At 37.5% G+C, this 18368-nt stretch overlaps 1 protein-coding gene across 1 annotated transcript in view; it reads left to right on the forward strand.

Annotated features, from left to right (window-relative positions):
• Nucleotides 1-1418: 1418 nt before the first annotated feature.
• DNAL1 (dynein axonemal light chain 1) overlaps nt 1419-18368 on the forward strand; it is a 40862-nt gene continuing 23912 nt past the window's right edge. Inside the window, exons 1-4 of the mRNA XM_032405530.1 lie at nt 1419-1512; nt 8777-8815; nt 11990-12099; nt 14816-14871. Coding sequence (XP_032261421.1) covers nt 1510-1512; nt 8777-8815; nt 11990-12099; nt 14816-14871 — 208 coding nt within the window. The 5' untranslated portion in view covers nt 1419-1509. The remainder of the gene's footprint in view (nt 1513-8776; nt 8816-11989; nt 12100-14815; nt 14872-18368) is intronic.

Genomic DNA, 18368 nt, shown 5'->3' on the forward strand with positions numbered 1-18368 from the left:
TGCTGACAGTGTTAGTTTTGGGTGAGGCTTCTCTTGTTGATTTGCAGATGACCATCTTCTTACTGTGTCCTTGGATGGCCTTTCCTCTGTGACCACCACTCCTAGTATATCTATTCCTCTTATAAGGACATCAGTTATATTGGATTAGGGCCCCACTCTTATGGCCTCATTTAACTGAAATTACCTCCTTAACAGCCCTTTTTTCCAAATACAGTCACATTAGAGTTAGAGCTTCAACATACGAATTTGAATGGGGGGGGATACAATTCAATCTGCAGCAAACATTAGACCCTCATAATATTCTTTTAGATATATGTTATGTATAAATGTGTGTACAGTATATATATTTTTTAGATTTATTTATTTGAGAGAGAGAGAGAGAGAGTTCGTGCACAAGTGGGAGGAGGGGCAGTGGGAGAGAGAGGGAGAGGGAGAGAATCCCAAGCAGGCTCCATGCCCAGGATGAGCTCCAGCACCCCAGATCATGACTTGAGCCAAAATCAAGAGTAAGAGGCTTAACGGACTGAGCCACCCAGGCACCCCTATATCATTTTTAAGAAGATTATACCAACTATTTTGTTTGGTAACTTGCATTTTAAATTAGTACATCATGACTGCATGTGAATAGATGCATTTCAGCAACATTTTTAATGGAAGTATATTATTTCATCGTTTGGGTGTTTGATAATACCAATTCTTTTTTTCCTTGACATTTGGGTTTTCTTTTTGCTATTAAAACTTTGAACATAAATCTCTGTGCACTTGTCTGATTATTTCTTCAGGATGAAGTCCTAGAAGTGGAACTGCTGGGTCACAGAGGTGCACACGTTTTTAAAGCTTTTAATACGATTGCCAACAGCTCTCCAGAAAGGCTGTCAATTATAAACAGCAGTGTATATACGCATCCGCATTTATCCATACCTCTAGCAACTCAATATTTTTGTCTAATTTAATACGAGAAGGGGAAGAGGGAGACATCTCGGTTATATAAAACCAGCATTTTATGCTTTAATTCGCCTCTGGCTCCCTTGAGGGGTTGGGGGAAGGCAACCAAGGAAATTCAGCTGAATTTAGTTTCAGTCAGACTACAGGTGAATCACAGTAGGTGGAGGGGATGCGGAGGGGCAATCTGCAAGAGAAGGGAATTTTTAAAGTTATTTTATGCGAAAGACAATTTTTATAGCGAGGTTTTAAAGTTTTAAACTTTAGGCAGATACCTCACTGCAGATCAGCTGAAATTGCTTTCGGTAGAAAGCATCTCCTGACCACTCTGCGCGGTTAAGCTCTCGCATCCTGCGAACGACAGCTACTGGGACGCCAGCTGCCGATCGGCCGGAGGACCGAGGCGGCCGCCGCGCGGTCCCACAATGCCCCGCACGCGCCACCCTGAGGGCGGAGAGAAAGGACCGCTGCCGGGGGTGGGATCCGCGGAGGGCTCCGAGAAGTGCGCACGCGCACTGATCTCGGCGGGCCCTAGCAACCAGAGCAGTGACAGTAGCAACGGCCGGAATGGTGAGTACCTTCTAGGCCTCATAGTCAAAGAGGAGAGGAGATTGGAGGTGGAAAAGGGTGACTGTGGCGTGTTGAGGGTTGGGGGGGTTCTCGATTAGCGGAAGGAAGCCGGTAACGGACGCTAGCTCTGCAGTGAGAGGCCTGAGGCGAAAGAGAAGCCCTGGCACCGGGTGGTCTGGGGTGAGGGCGGCCTGGGGCGGATTGGGGGTTGGTTCATGTGGAGGGACTCTGACAGAGAAAGGGGGCGCAAAGAGCAGAAATTTCTCCAAAAAGAGCGGATTAGAGTGGGAAAGGTGATGGAAGGCAGAGTGTGAATAAGGATATTTCTGGACATGGAAATAATTTTCCCCCTGGTGAGATGGGGCGCGGGGAGTGTGTGTAACACCGAGTGCAGCTGTATTCCTAACCTGTGAGGTGCCCAAGTTGTCCTCTGAATGACTGTAAGTGCAGTTATTAGGTAGCATTGTAAAGCCCACTCGGATAGAATATATTAGGATAGCGTTTCTCAGATTTTATGGGTAAGTATAGTCGGCTGAAGATTGAGCTTGCTGGAATGCAGATTATGAAATTTTAATATAATGGGATTCGTGAACGTGCATTTCGACAGTGCACCTCAAGTGATTCAGAAATTGGAGGGCGTCCCACCACACTTTGAGAAATACTGCTACCTTGGATTTGAAATCTATCAGTGATCTATCCAATCAAAGCCTTTTATGAAGTAGTGATTTTTACCTACTGATGCTCCTCAACTCCTACTTAAAATGTGCAGTTTTGCTTACAGATTTGGTAGTTCCACCTAGTAGTTTGAAAGGGATGTTGTTGGTTGATTACAGACCCAGTCAAAGCTGTTTTAGCGATGTATGTGATTGTCCTGCCTGATGGGGATGTTTATGAAGAATAAGTATAATTAGTTGTCTTCTTTTTGTGATTCCAGTGCTGTTTAAGTGAGCAGAAATTGAGCCCAGGAAACTGAAATGATGACGAAGTCTGTGCCTGCCCTCAACCACAAGATTAAATACCACTCTTTTATTTTTTTAAAAAGATTTCATTTATTTATTTGAGAGAGAGAATGAGATAGAGATAGAGAGAGAGCATGGGGGGGGGAGGGTCAGAGGGAGAAGCAGACTCCCTGCTGAGCAGGGAGCCTGATGCAGGACTCGATTCCGGGACTCCAGGATGACCTGAGCCGAAGGCAGTCGCTTAACCAACTGAGCCACCCAGGCACCCCATAAATACCACTCTTTTAAAAGTTTCCCCCCACACTTTCCTTACTTTATTCCACAGGCATTTATCTGAAAACCACTGCCAAAGAAAATAAAAAGTTCTGGAACCTAGGTTTATACTCAGGTGAAGAAATAATCAGCCCTAAATGATTCTGAAAGCATGATCCAGGAGAATTACTGAAAATCTGCAAATAGAGAATCAGAACCAGTAATTAGATGAAGCTAGCTAAGTCTGGAAACTGGTAGTTCCAGAGCCCTGGAGAAATCAGGCCAACATAGTTTTTTAATTAACAAAACATTAGCCTCTGGGGCACCTGGGTGGGTCAGTCAGTTAAGCGTCTGCCTTCAGCTCAGGTCTTGATCCCAGCATCCTGGGATCAAGCCCAGTGTCGGCTCCCTGCTCAGCAGGGAGTCTGCTTCTCCCTCCCCCTGCTCTTGTGCTCTTGCTCTCTCTCCCTCTCAAATAAATAAATAAATAAAATCTTTATTAAAAAAAAAACAAAACCCTTAGCTTTCGTTGTCTTTAAATGATTGTATTTTGTATTTCACATCAAAACCCAGATTTATGGCCTCTCTGAAAAATGAGAAATACCATATTTCACCACTATACACATTTTTGCCCCATTTTTGTATTACTAAAATATGGTGGTGTCATATCATTGGCAGCATCTTTTCATTCTTAGTGGTACATAAAATAAGGGTGTTATTTTCAATAATGGAGTTTTAATATTTGAAGAAATCTTGTCCCAAGTCCCACCTGCCCGCTGTTTTCTAATGCCAGAGTAGAGGTTATCCTCTTTATATGGCCAGCTTTACCCATTAAAGATGTCCATTGGTTCCCTAGGCATTTCAGTTTTTGTTTTTTTTTTTAAAGATTTTATTTATTTATTTGACAGAGCACAGCGAGAGAGGGAACACAAGCAGGGGGAGTGAGAGAGGGAGAAGCAGTCTTCCTGCGGAGCAGGGAGCCCGATGCGGGGCTCATCCCAGGACCCTGGGATCATGACCTGAGCCGAAGGCAGAGCTTAACGACTGAGCCAGCCAGGCGCCCCAAGGCATTTCAGTTTTTGACTCCTGCTATCTCTAGGGGAACTAGAAACCTCATAAACCAACTTGTAGACAGCTAGATTGCTTCCAATTTGAAAGTATTCTTATATGTATCTTTTCATGGACCCATAAAGGGATTTTTCTGGGAAATCTACGCATAGGTGGGATTTCAGAATCATAGGGCCTATGCATACTTAATTTCCTTAGGCACTCTCAGACTGCTTTCCAGAATCGCTCTGCTAGTTTGTTTTGTTTTGATTTTAAGTAAGCTTTACCCCCAACATGGGTCTTGAACTCACCACCCTGAGATCAAGAGTTGTATGCTCTGCTGACTGAGCCAGCCAGGCACCCCTGGCTCTGCTAGTTTTTACTTCGTTCAGTAATGCATGAGAGTTATACATTCTCACCAAATTTCTAACTTTTGCCAATCTGAGGATGTATTTTAGTATTCCATTGTTTTACTCTTCATTTCTCTGATTTTCAGTGAGTTCCAATACCTCATGATATTGTTAGTCATTTGGATTTCAGTTTCTGTGAATTCTGTTTATATTTTTTGCTAATTTTTTCGATGTTTTTGTTTTTTGAATTTTAGGAGTTCCTTCTATATTCTCTATTAGTCTTTTGTTGGCTTTATGTTGTAAATATCTTCTCCCAACTTTTTTGTTAACTCTCTCAACAGTGTTCTTCACTTGCTGAATTCCATTTGTTCTATTTGTCAGTTTATTCTATTGTGTTTTCTGTGTAGATGATCATGTGAGCATAGTGAGTTTTATTTCTTCCTTTTAATCATTCCAATTTGTATTTTCTTTTATTTTAACATTGATAAAGATCTCTTGTACCATGTTAAACAGTAGCAATGATAGTAAGGATCTTTGATATATTTGGGATCTTAAAGAGAATACTTCTAGTGTTATCTTCTCAATTTGGCTCTTCTTGACCACCTTATTTAAAATAAACATACTCTACACACATAAACACACATCCTGATACCTCTTACCAAATTCAACATTTTTGTTTTTGTTTTGTATTTTCTTCTTCCTTAGTAATTGTCACCTTCTAATATACTATATAATTTATTTATTTATTAAATATATTATTTACCATCTGTCTCCCGCCAGTAGATGTAAGTTACACGAAGGCGGGGATCTTTGTTTTGTTCATTGATATATCCCAAGCATGTAAAAGTATGATTGGTACATAGTAGACCCTTAATGAATATTTGCTGAAATGAATGAATTTCTTCATTAAGTATGATGTTTGCTATAGCTTTTTGGTATGTAGCTTTTATCAAGTAGGGAATTTCCTTGTAACTCTTAGTTGAGAGCTTTTAATATTAGATGTAGAACTTTATATATATATTTTTTTAACATTTTATTTATTTATTTGACAGAGTGAGAGAGAGTGCACAAGCAGGGGGAGCGGCAGACAGAGGGGGAGGGAGAAGCAGCCTGTGGGAGAGGGAGGGCTTGATCCCAGGGTCCCAGGATCATGACCTGAGCTGAAGGCAGACGCTTCACTGACAGAGCCATCCAGGCGCCCCGGATGTAGAACTATTTTATAAAGTACTTTTTCTTCACTTTACTGAAATAAATGTGATTTCCTCCTCTTTAATCCATTAATAGATGATTTACATTTATAGGTTTTTTTTGTTAAACAATCCTTATGCTCCTGGGATCAGCCATTCTTGATCACGATTATTATTCACCATTGGCTTTGGAGATCTAATGTTGTATCTAGGATTTTCAAATCTGTGTTGAGAAGTAAAGAGGGCCTCATCTCTTTATGACATCAAGGTTATTCTAGCCTCATAAAATAAACTGGCAGCTTTCCCTCCTTTTCTGGTTTCTGAAATAACTTGTCTAACAGGGAATATCTGTTCCTTGAAAACTTGGCAGAATTTACTTGTAAAATTATCTAGGCTTAGAGATGTAGGAGAAGAGAGTAAGAGTAAATCTCTGATTATCTTGTTAACATTTAAAATAGTTATTGGTCTATTCATATTTTCTGATTCTTCCTATGACAGTTTGGCACTTTTGTGTTTTATTTTCTAGAAATGCATTCTTTGTCTAGGTTTTCAAACTTACTACCATATATTTGCTTATAATATTTTATTTTTAAGTCCTTGTGGTATCTGTTATTTCCTCTGATTCTGTGTTTTTGTCGTACAGCTAGCTCTCTTTTCTCTCAGTCAGGCTTCCTAGAGATTTAGGAACCAACTTTTAGTTTTGTTAATCTTTTTTTTCTTCAGGTCTGTTTTTCATTGACTTATTCCTTTGTATTTTCTTTAGCCTTCTTTGTGTTAGCAATGACATGCTTTTTCAAATAAATGCTTAGCTTGTTTTCTGTCTCTTATTTTCTCTTATTTTTGAATAAATAAATATATTTGAAACTATAACTTTCCTTTTAAATGTTATATTCCTCAAATTTTGATATTTTTTCTTTTATTTTATTGTTTTACTATAGTTTATAGTTTTTTTTTTATTAAAGATTTTATTTATTTATTTGAGAGAGAGAGCGCAAGCACACAAGCAGGGGGAGGGGTAGAGGGAGAAGCAGACTCCTTGCCAAGCAGGGAGCCTGATGTGGGACTCGATCCCAGGACCCTGGGATCATGACCTGAGCTGAAGGCAGATGCTTAACTGACTGAGCCACCCAGGTGCCCTATAGTTTACTTTTTAACCCAAGGATTATTTATCACTGTGTCTTTGCTTTCTAGACATAATGACATATACAGCTGAGCAACATAGGTTTGAACTGCACTGATCCACTTACATGCAGATTTTTTTCAATAAATACACTGCAGGGGTGCCTGGGTGGCTCAGTCGGTTAAGCGGCTGCCTTTGGCTAAGGTCATGATCCCAGGGTCCTGGGATCGAGCCCCACATTGTGCTCCCTGCTCAGCGGAGAGCCTGCTTCTCCCTCTCCCTCTGCTGTTCCCCCTGCCTGTGCTCTCTCTTTCTCTCTCAAATAAATAAAATCTTTTTTTTTTTAAGATTTTATTTATTTATTTGACAGAGGGAGACCCAGCGAAAGAGGGAACACAAGCAGGGGAAGTGGGAGAGGGAGAAGCAGGCTCCCCGCTGAGCAGAGAGCCCGATGTGGGGCTTGATCCCAGGACCCTGGGATCATGACCTGAGCTGAAGGCAGACACTTAACGACTGAGCCACCCAGGTGCCCCATAAATAAATAAAATCTTTAAAAAAAAAATACACTGCAATACTGTAAATGTATTTTCTCTTATGATTTTTTTTCTTTTTTTTTAAATTTATTTTAGAGAGAGAGAGAGAGCATGTGAGCCAGAGGAGGGGCTGAGAGGGAGGGAGAATCTTGAGCAGACTCCACACTGAGCCTAATATGGGGCTCGATCTCACAACCCTGAGATCATAACCTGAGCCAAAACTAAGAGTTGGACACTTAACCTACTGAACCACCGAGTCACCCCTCTTATGATTTTCTTAATAATATTTTCTTTTCTCTAGTTTACTTTATTGTAAGAATATAGTATATAATGCATATAACATGCAAAATATGTATTAATCAAATGTTTATGTTATTGGTAAGGCTTCAGGTCAATAGTAGGCTATTAGTAAAGTTTTTGGCGAGTCAGAAGTTATACTCAGATTTTTGACTGTGTTGCAGGGGGTGGGGGTGGGGAGGTTGGTGTCCCTCATGCCTGTCTTGTTGGAGGGTCAACTGTATTTTTAAACTTTTCCTTTTGGTATTGTTTAGGATTTTTTTTTTTAAATGAACTCTAGCGTAATTCAAAGGATGTCTTCCTTTTCTCACATTTAAAGTTTTAAGTGTCATATTAAATTGAATCTAAGATACTATTGATTATAAGGTGCAACATTATTTTATGTTCTAAGAAAGAAAAATAAGAAGTTGGAATTAAACCATAACAAGTAATTTCTTATCACTTAGAATTTTTGTTTTGTACCTATTGACAGAGGTTTTTTTTTTCCCACTGGATCATAAGTTAATTTTATTTTTAATTTAAAAAATTTTTTTATTGTTATGTTAATCACCATACATTACATCATTAGTTTTTGATGTAGTGTTCCATGATTCATTGTTTGTGTATAACACCCAGTGCTCCATGCAGAACGCGCCCTCCTCAATACCCATCACCAGGCTAACCCATCCTCCCACCGCCCCCCCAGAACCCTCAGTTTGCTTTTCAGAGTCCATCGTCTCCCATGGTTCATCTCCCCCTCCGATATCCCCCCCTTCATTCTTCCCCTCCTGCTATATTCTTCTTTTTTTTTTTTTAACATATATTGTATTATTTGTTTCAGAGGTACAGATCTGTGATTCAACAGTCTTGCACAATTCACAGCGCTCACCATAGCACACACCCTCCCCAATGTCTATCATCAAACCACCCCATCCCTCCCACCCCCCACCACTCCAGCAACCCTCAGTTTTAAGAATTCCTCATATCAGTGAGGTCATATGAATGGATAAAGAAGATGTGGTATATATATACGACAGAGTTCTTTTAAATGTATTTAGGCATGTAGATTTTTATCATATGTCATTCTTTGCAAACATAAAAAGGAATTTATGTATATGAAATAAAATGGTTAATATTTTTCTAGGTCATCACCACTGCCACCTGGCCATAGTAATTGTAAATTGTTCCTGGTTTTAAAATGCATCCAAATTTCAAAGATGTTAAAATGTAAAAGATGTAGATCTTAGAATCAATGAAATGAGATCTATTTTAATATCAAATGTTGAAAGCTATATTTTTTTTGTAAACCAAGTGGGAGTGAAGTATATGGGCATTACATCATGATTTCCTTAATTTCTCTGAGAGGCATTTAAATAAATCATCCTGATTTCAGGAAATTAAAACACTCAGTTTGCATATAAAGTCTCAAAGAAAAAAGTTAATCTTTTCAATGGTAGATGCTGAGGCTAATAATCATTGCATGAAAACTGAATCAACAAATCATACCAATAAAGACACTCTTGTTTCTTCTCTTTTTAAGGCAAAAGCAACAACAATCAAAGAAGCTCTAGCCAGATGGGTGAGTATATGAATTTTTACCTCTTTTAGAAACCATACAAGGAGAATTATTGGATAGTTATTTAAACCTGACCATTCAGTACAAGGAATCTTTGGGGTCCTGGAACTATTTAGCTGTCTTGACTGTGGTGTTGGGTACGTGAACCTATATAGGTGATAAAATTATATACACTTAATACACACATACAAACACATTCATACTCGTGTATAAATGAGTACTAGTAAAACTGGGAAAGTCTGATTAAAATCAGTGGATTATATCAATATGAATATCCTACATGTCCATTAGTGTGTAAATGGATAAAAAAATTGTATATATACAGAGTGGAATATTATTCAGCCACAAAAAAGGAAGGAAATCCTTCCATTTACAACAACATGGATGGACCTTGAGTGCATTATGCTAAATGAAATCAGACAGAGAAAGACACATACTCTGTGATCTCACACATATGTGAAATCTAAAAAAGCTGAACTCAGAAACAAAGAGTAGAATGGTGATTGCCAGGGACTGGGGTGTGGGGGAAATGGGGAGATGTTGGTCAAAGGGTACAAACATCCAGTTATAAGCCAAGTCCTGGGGATCTAATATACAGCATGGTGACTATAGTTAATAATATTGCATTATATACTTGAAAGCTGCTAAGAGAGTAGATCTTAAAAGTTCTTAGCACCAAAAAAAAAAAAATTAGGTGATGGATGTGTTAGCTAACCTTACTGTGTTAATCATTTTATAATATATACATGTATAAAATCATCACCTTAAACTTATACAATGTTACATGTCACTAAAGCTGGAAAAAAATACTACAGCATATACTAACATAAGAAAGGAAACTGCATTATAAAAAACATGAATTGAATATAAACTATAAATATTTTGAATAAAACATTCTATAAAGTTTGAACAGTTGTAATTCAGCATCATAAATAGAATTTCCATAGAGTATAGAGATAGCACCTTAATTTCTATGCCAAGTGATAACTTTTTTGTGGATATTATCAATAGTTTTTTGTATAATAATGTATCTTTTGCTTTTGAGGCTGAGCTTTGAATCAAAAGTCTTTCAGAAGCTTGGTGTCTAGGGAAAATAGGGTGGATAGGATAATGAAATATTTGAATTCTTGTTTTAGTGCTTATAAACTTCTTTGTACTTTGCATTTAAAAAATTTATTTCTGGGGGCGCCTGGGTGGCTCAGTCGTTAGGCGTCTGCCTTCGGCTCAGGTCATGATCCCAGGGTCCTGGGATCGAGCCCCGCATCGGGTTCTCTGTTCAGCGGGGAGTCTACTTCTCCCTCTCCCACTCTGCCTGCTTGTGTTCCCTCTCTCACTGTCTCTCTCTGTCAAATAAATAAATAAAATCTTTAAAAAAAAAAAAATTTATTTCTGTTTGGTTAATGAAAAATCTGTTTTGTTAAAGAAGAAAAGTAAATATGGAATAAATTTAGTATTAGATTTTCTTTGAATCAGATTTTAGGTCTTTATTTACTTAAAATAATAAGTGGTTGCTTTTTTGTTTTGCATTGTAGGTTCTATTTCTAGATTATATTGTGGCCATAAATCATTGACTTTAAGATTATTTGAAGACATTAAGCTCACTCTTTCACTGATTAAGCTAACATTTATTGAGGATCTACTATGTATCAGTTCCCCTCTTATAACCTACAAATGTATGACAGAAAAATAAGTACTGAGTGGATGTATATTAGATATTTTCCTTTCAACTTATTGTGTATTTTCTTTTTCTGTTTTTTTAATTATGTATTTTCTAGTATTGACATGTTATGATTTGATTTTTAAAAACAAGCCTCTGTGTGTCTTAGAAGTGCACTATGTTATAGAAAATACAGGAAAGCAAAGGAAATGGGCCCTTCACTTTAGGAGCTTCCTGTTTTGTTGGAGAGAGAGAACTAACTAAGTATTGAGGTACTTCAAAAATATTATTAGGCAGCATATATTGGTAATTAAATTTTAAATTGTGTACATAGTACTGAAAATCTGCGATAGAGTTTAAGTAATAGTAGAGCAAATAGCTTTGACCTCAGCTGTGTTGTAAGGATGTTATCTTCCAGAATTCTTGGCATTTTGGGGTTCTATCTCAGACTGAACTGTGTATAGAAAAAGCAAGAAGAGGGACGCCTGGGTGGCTCATTTGGTTAAGCGTCTGCCTTTGGCTTAGGTCATCATCCTAGTGTCCTGGGATTGAGTCCCGCATGGGGCTCATTGCTCAGCAGGGACCCTGCTTCTCCTTCTGCCTGCTGTTCCCCCTGCTTGTACTCTCTCTGGCAAATGAATAAATAAAATTGAAAAAAAAAAAAGAAAAAGCAAGACGAGATGACAAAATAGTTGATCTTATAGATCTAAATCTGATATTTAAGAAAAGGGTTTTTAGGGACAAAGAATTCTTCCCAAGATGGGGTGCCTGGGTGGCTCAGTTTGTTGGACAACTGCCTTCGGCTCGGTCGTGATCCCAGGATCCTGGGATCGAGCCCTGTATCGGCCTCCCTGCCCGGCGGGGAGCCTGCCTCTCCCTCTCCCTCTGCCTGCTGCTCCCCCTGCTTGTGCTCTCTCTCTCTCTGTGTCAAATAAATAAAATCTTAAAAAAAAAGAAAAAGAAAAAGAGTTCTTCCCAAGAAAATGTTATTATTGTTGTTGTATTTTTGTTTTTGTTTATTGATAGACTCTTAAAGGATTTTATTTTTTTTAAGATTTTATTTATTTATTTATTTATTTATTTGTCAGAGAGAGAGAGTACACGCAGGGGGAGTGGCAGGCAGAGGGAGAAACAGGCTCCCTGCTGAACAAGGAACCTGATGCGGGGCTCGATCCCAGCACCCTGGGATTCTGACCTGAGCCAGAGGTGGATGCTTAACTGACTGCGCCACCCTGGCATCCCAAGGATTTTAAATATTACAGAAATGAAAGTTATTTTCTTTCCTCCTCCTTTCCATTTGGTTGGGACCTAACAATAAATTATCTGAACCAGCCATGTAGAAGCCTGGTTATCAGGGTCAGTTAGTAAATGTCAGCAAGTGAATTGTAAAGAATGCACAGAGTTAGGAAATTCTAATAATTGTTTTGAAATAAACATTAAAAGCCTTAGGATATTCTGGACTTTTTTAGTTCTGTATTATAATCTGGGTTCACTTTCTTCCAAACTAATTTTTATCATAGGAAGAGAAAACCAGTCAAAAGCCATCCGAAGCCAAAGAGATAAAGCTTTATGCTCAGATTCCCCCTATAGAGAAGATGGATGCATCCTTGTCTACACTTGCTAATTGCGAGTAAGTTCTCTCGTCTTTTTTCCCTTTCTTTTCTAAATACACAAACTAGAAAAAATGTGTTTGTTTCCTGTGATCTTCATTTCTCTTTTTTTGTTTGTTTGTTTGGTTAATGTAATTCCCCCTTTGGCAAAGCCAAACATAAGAGATTATTGGTTTATGGGACTACTAATAAAGTAACCCTGAACAATATAGTATTTTTTTACAGTAGAATTTGTATAATGTGCCTGAAAAATAGAAGTTTCCTTGTCTCTTGGGAGAAACTAAATAACACAATAAGACTATTATTCTGACATAAAATCTAATACTTTCTCTTATAAAATTAGCCAGTCAGTACTATACTTACCAGTAGCCTAAGAGATGCTGCTTTAAATTTTTTCTTCAAATTATAAAAATACATTGTAAAACATCCAGAAAATATAAAAAGCACAAAGGAAAGGAATTAATATCAACCAAAATTGCACCACCTCTTGAGAACCAGTGTTAGCATTTTGATATAGAGCCTTCTAATTTCTTTTCCTAATTGGGATCAAATTATACTTATTATTTTGTAATTCTATTTTCCTGTGACTTTAAGTATCAGATCTTTATTAATTCCTCTTATTTTCTAAATACTCTACGTACTTTTTAGTAAGGTTCTGTGGCTAATTTGAGGCAATTATACCATGACACCTTGTGACCATGCTCTCAGGCTGCAGTGTCTCTTCTCAGAGCTGTAGAATGTGATAGAATCACTTGGGGTTCTTTTTGATTTCTCCACCCTGTGTGTTTCGAAGTGTAGTGCACTGACTGCCTACATAAGAATCTCCTTATGCAGGAGATAAGCCCCACCCCAAATTTATAGAAACAGAATATCTACTGATGAAATATAGGAATCTGTATTTATAATAAGCAACTTGAGTACCTCTTAGACACATAATTTGTGAACCTATGAATTAGACTAATATCTGTCTATGTTTCATTTCCCTTAGGGAAATGGGAAAAGCAAACATAGTTATTGTATGCAACTTGTCCTTTATGATGACAGCACAGTGTATTATATAAAACTCCACCTTAGATTTTTTTTTTTTTTTGCTTCAAAAACATGATTTCAAAGAGCACTGTTTCAAAGTGGTCAAATATCTTTTTATCATAAAGCCTTCTCAAAGGCAAACATTTGAGAAGGTATTGTTCTTAGTACCAAAGTACCTTGGAAACTGCTTGGAAAGAGTCAGCCTGTTCATATTTTTGCTGACAATCTCTTTGGGCAGGTTGCCTAAACAACAATTAAAGAATTCATCCCCAGTCATATTCCCAGTTTTAAGGCACTCCATTTTTCACTGGTAGTTGTCAGGAGTTGGGGATTACTAGAAAATATACAATTTGACCAATAATTTACACTGTACAGTAATTGCTTTTGTAAAAAAATGAATAATTCTTCAAGTCATATCAGAAAGGATAAGATCACACGTTCTAGAGTCAGTTTTTGGGGGGTTTTAAATTTGACTCTGCCCCTTTCTGGCTATGTAATATTAGGCAAATTGCTTAACATCTTTGTACCTCAGTTTACTCATTTGTAAAATATGGCTGATAATAATAGTACTTATTTCACAGGATTGTTGTGATGGTTAAAACAGTTTATGTAAAGTACTTGGAAGAATACTGAGCACAGATTGTGTTCAACAAAATTAGCTTTTATTATATTTTTTGCATGAAATATTCTAAAATATTAAATATTTTGTCAAGAAAGGAAGACTAAGAATGTGTGGTTATGTTCCCTGTAAAATATTTTTTTCTTTTTTTTTTTTTTTGGTAAATAGTCTCCACACCCAGCGTGGAGCCCAATGCGGGGCTTGAACTCATGACCTGAGATCAAGACCTGAGCTGAGATCAACAGTCAGATGCTCAACCAACTGAGAACCGAGGAACCCCTAAAATTTTTTTACATAATTAAATTATGAGTAGAAAAAACCTAGACAAATATATACAAACCATTAAAAGTAGTTCTCTCTGAGGGAATCTGTGTGGTTAGGATTACACATGACTTCTTCAGTATACATTTCTGAATGATTTAACACATGAGCAAATAAATATCTTTGCACATGCATATATCTGCTTTTTTATCAAAAGGGATCTTATAAAATGTATTGTTCTGCTAGGTGGTTTTTAACTTGACTGCACATCATGGACATCTTCCCAAGCTGGTATCTGGAGCCCAATTTAATCTGTGTTAGTGACAGCATAGTTTTTCCATTATCTATCCCTCAGTTGCTAGATGTTTATAGACTTTTTCCCCATTTTTATTTGTTACAATAATACTCTAAATAATCTAGCTTATATATCTTTTGGCATTGGTATTAGTATTTCAGTAGGATGTATTCCTAGAAATGAATCACTGGGTCAAAGAACACATGCATTTAAAAAATTTAATAGAAAACACCAAATTACTTCAGAAAGTTTTTTTTTTTTTAATTTTCTACAATGAATATGTATTAACTTCTGTAATCAGAAAAAAAGTATGAGGATTTCAAAATGAAAGAATACATGCCATGTCTGAGAGGGAAAAAAGGATTCAGTGTAAAAAGAAAACATGACTTAAATATTATCTTGTATGGGCACTTGAGGAATAATTTCTGATACACCATGTATTTATTTATTTATTTATTTATTTATTTATTTATCTGCTACACCATTTAAAATTGTTTTGTATTAATTCAAGTTTTCCTTTGTTCTTTTTAAGGAAGCTTTCACTGTCTACAAACTGCATTGAAAAAATTGCCAACCTCAATGGCTTAAGTAAGTGATCCACAGTAACAGATGGTTCTTGGATTTTCTCGTTATTGGAATAAACATTCCAGAGACACTATGTAATCCCAGAAGCTGGCACCTGTTTTAACCACAGTAATTGTTAGATGACAGAGAGAATATATAAACCATGTGTCTTAAATTTGGTTATCCAAAGAAAATTAGAACACAAGATCTAAACATTTTAAAGACATTTTAAAGCTTTTATAGAGTTAGAATTAAATAGAATTAGATTTTTAAATTATATATTTTTTGTTCAAATTTGTCTTGTGTTTCATACTTGTTGTATTTAAATTTTAATTCTTCACCATCATTGTTTTTCTTGTGCTCCTTATCTGTGTTAATGACATTGCCACCATCCCAGTTGCCAAGGGTTCTGACTCCTGCTAGTTTCCTATGGTTGCTGAAACTTGGTGGCTTAAAGCAACAGTTCTGAAAAACAACAGGAACAACAAAAGAACAGTTCTGGAGGATAGAAGTCTAAAATTGGTTTCAGTGGATCAAAATCAAGGTTTTGACTGAGCCACGCTGCCTCTGAAGGCTTTTGGGGAGAATCTGTTCCTTGCCTCTTCTAGATTCTGATGGCTGCCATATTCCTTGGCTTATGAGGGCATCACTAATCTCTGCCTCTGTGGTCAGATTGACTTCTCCTCTTTTGTCTGTGTCAAGTCTTTCTCTGCTTTCCTCTTATGAGGATATGTGTGACTGCATTTAGGGAATACCTGGATAATCAAGGATACTGTCCTTATCTTAATAAGATCCTTAACTTGATGACATCTGGCAAGTACTTTTTGCCCATATAAGGTAACATTCACAGGCTCCAAGGTTTAAGATTTAGGTATCTTTTGGAGAGTCATTATTTAACCTACCATCCTCGTCCTTTACTTCCCTTAAGACCTACGTCCAGGTCCATCATGAAGTCTTGTTAACTCTACTCTTTGAAAGAGCTCTCAAATAATTTGTTGCTTTTCCATTTCCAGAAGTTACAGCTTTAATTTAGACCCATGTTATCTCTCCCTTAGATTGTGTTTTTCAAACACTTTTGACCACTTTTCCACAGTAAGGAATACATATGAATTCATGACTCAGTACATATATTCATATGAATACACATATCTAATATATACACACACATGAAGTGGAATAGGTTTGTAAAACAATATTTACCCTTATAGCATAGGTTCCAGTATAAATTTTTAAAAGATTTCTTTCTTTCTTTCTTTTTTTTTTTTTTACAAACCTAACTGGAATAGATTGACTCATCTTATGCATAGCTCTGTTAGTAAATGTTCCCTCTCCGGGACTACATAGATACTGAATGCCAACTTTGAGTAGGGTCCTGGGAGGGGGATGGAGATTTGGAAGAGATGGTAGTAAGATGTAATGCTTGCCCTCAAGGAACTCATTATCTAAAGTGATAGAACATATTCCTCACTAACTGTAATAATAGCTGGTATTTCTTGAGCATATATCCACCAGGCATTATTCAAAGCACTTTATATATACGAACTCATTTAATCTTCACAATAACTATATGAAGTGGATATTTATTATTATAATCCAATGCCATGTTCCTAAAGAAAGTGTAATTATGATGATGACTAGAGAAGTCTTTAGAGGGAGAAATGACATTTAAACTTGACATTCTTTTTTTTTTTAAGATTTTATTTATTTGAGAGAGAGAGAGCGCGTGCACAAGTGGGGGGCATGTGGCAGAGGGAGAGGGAGAAGCAGATTCCCCGCTCTGCAGGGAGCCTGACACAGGGCTTGATTCCAGGACCCTGGGATCGTGACCTGAACTGAAGGCAGATGCTTAACCTACTGAGCCACCCAGACGCCCCTAAACTTGACATTCTTAATCTTGTTTCTTATAGGATTTTCCTGTTAGAGGAAGGGGCTGTTCTCAAAGAAAAAAAGCACTGCATTAATGAATGCAAAGAGTCATAAAAAAGAATGATGTGTTCAGGTGTGAATAGGGTGGCACAGCTTTTAATGACTTTGAATGCAACATTAAGGCATTTGGTCTTCACTGGGCAAAGAGGAACCACTAAAGATCTCTGATTTGGAGGAATGATAATGAGACAATATACTTTTTTTAATTGCTTGTCATAACCCACTAAGTTGATTTCATATCACCCATAGTTTGAAAGACAGTACCTTATGACTTTTGTGATAGCCTCCTAATTGATCTTTTTGTCTCCTATCTTTCTGCTCTTCAGTTGACCTTCAATACTAATAACAGAGTTTTCTTTTCTTTTTTTTTAAGATTTTATTTATTTATTAGAGAGAGCGCATGTGCGAGTGCACAAGCTGGGGGAGGGGCAGATGGAGAGGGAGAGAGACAATCCCAAGCAGACTCTGTACTGAGCCCACTCGGGGCTCGATCCCACGACTCCGAGATCATGACTTGAGCCAAAACCAACAGTCAGATGCTCCACCTAGGAGCCCCCAGAGTTTTCTTTCTAAAAATATTATTCTCATTGTCATTAACTTTGATATCATAATTTCTTTCCTTATACAGTAATAAGTAAGATCTTTTTAGCCTTCCGTCACCATTTTCATGTGTATTTTTTTTTTAAGGAGTTGTATTTTTTTAAAGGAGTTTTACATGTTAAGTTCGATATTATCTTTGGAAGAGTTGCATATATTTGTTATCTCCAGTTCCTGAGGTTGTTTCTCAGTCCTCATCTTAGTTGACCTAGCAGCATATTTGACATGGATGATTTTGTTCCTCTTTGAAGCAATTTCAATATTTGATTTCTGGGATGCTGTACCCTCCTGATTTCTTAGACTGCTCCTTCCCGGTCTTCCCCGACTTTTAAGTGTTAGAGTACCCCAGGACCCAGTTCTTGGATCTGTTCTCTTTTCTATTTTCACCTACTCCTTGGATTATTTCATCCAGGTCATGGCTTTACTGTCTATATGCTGATGGTTCTCACATTTGTACCTCTAACGCAGGCATGTCCTCTGAACTCCAGATTCATGGTCAGTTGCCTGATATTTCCATTGGATGTCTAATACACATCTCATAATTAATATTTTTTTGTTGTTAAAGATTTTACTTACTTATTTGAGAGAGAGAGAGAAACAGCATGAGAGGGTAGAAGGTCAGAGGGAGAAGCAGGCTCCCTGCAGAGCAAGGAGCCCGATGCGGGGCTTGATCCCAGGACTCCGGGATCATGACCTGAGCCGAAGGCAGTCGCTCAACCAACTGAGCCACCCAGGCATCCCTACACATCTCATAATTAACATGTCCAAATCTAAGTACTGATATCCTTCTCCAGCCCCAGCCAAACCAACTTTTTGTATGTCTTTCTCAGATAGCAACAGTTCCATTCTTCTCTTTGCTTAGGCCAAATTCCCTGGTAATTTCTTAACTCCTTTCTCACACATCCCCAAGACCCATTATCTTTCTAATTTTATCTCCTATTACTCTCCTCCCATTCTCTCAGCCAGCTTTTTGTGTTTTGTGAACACTTCTGATGTGG

The sequence above is a fragment of the Phoca vitulina genome, unplaced genomic scaffold (genome assembly GCF_004348235.1).
Source record: "Phoca vitulina isolate PV1807 unplaced genomic scaffold, GSC_HSeal_1.0 scaffold7, whole genome shotgun sequence".
In the NCBI taxonomy this organism is placed as follows: Eukaryota; Metazoa; Chordata; class Mammalia; order Carnivora; family Phocidae; genus Phoca; species Phoca vitulina.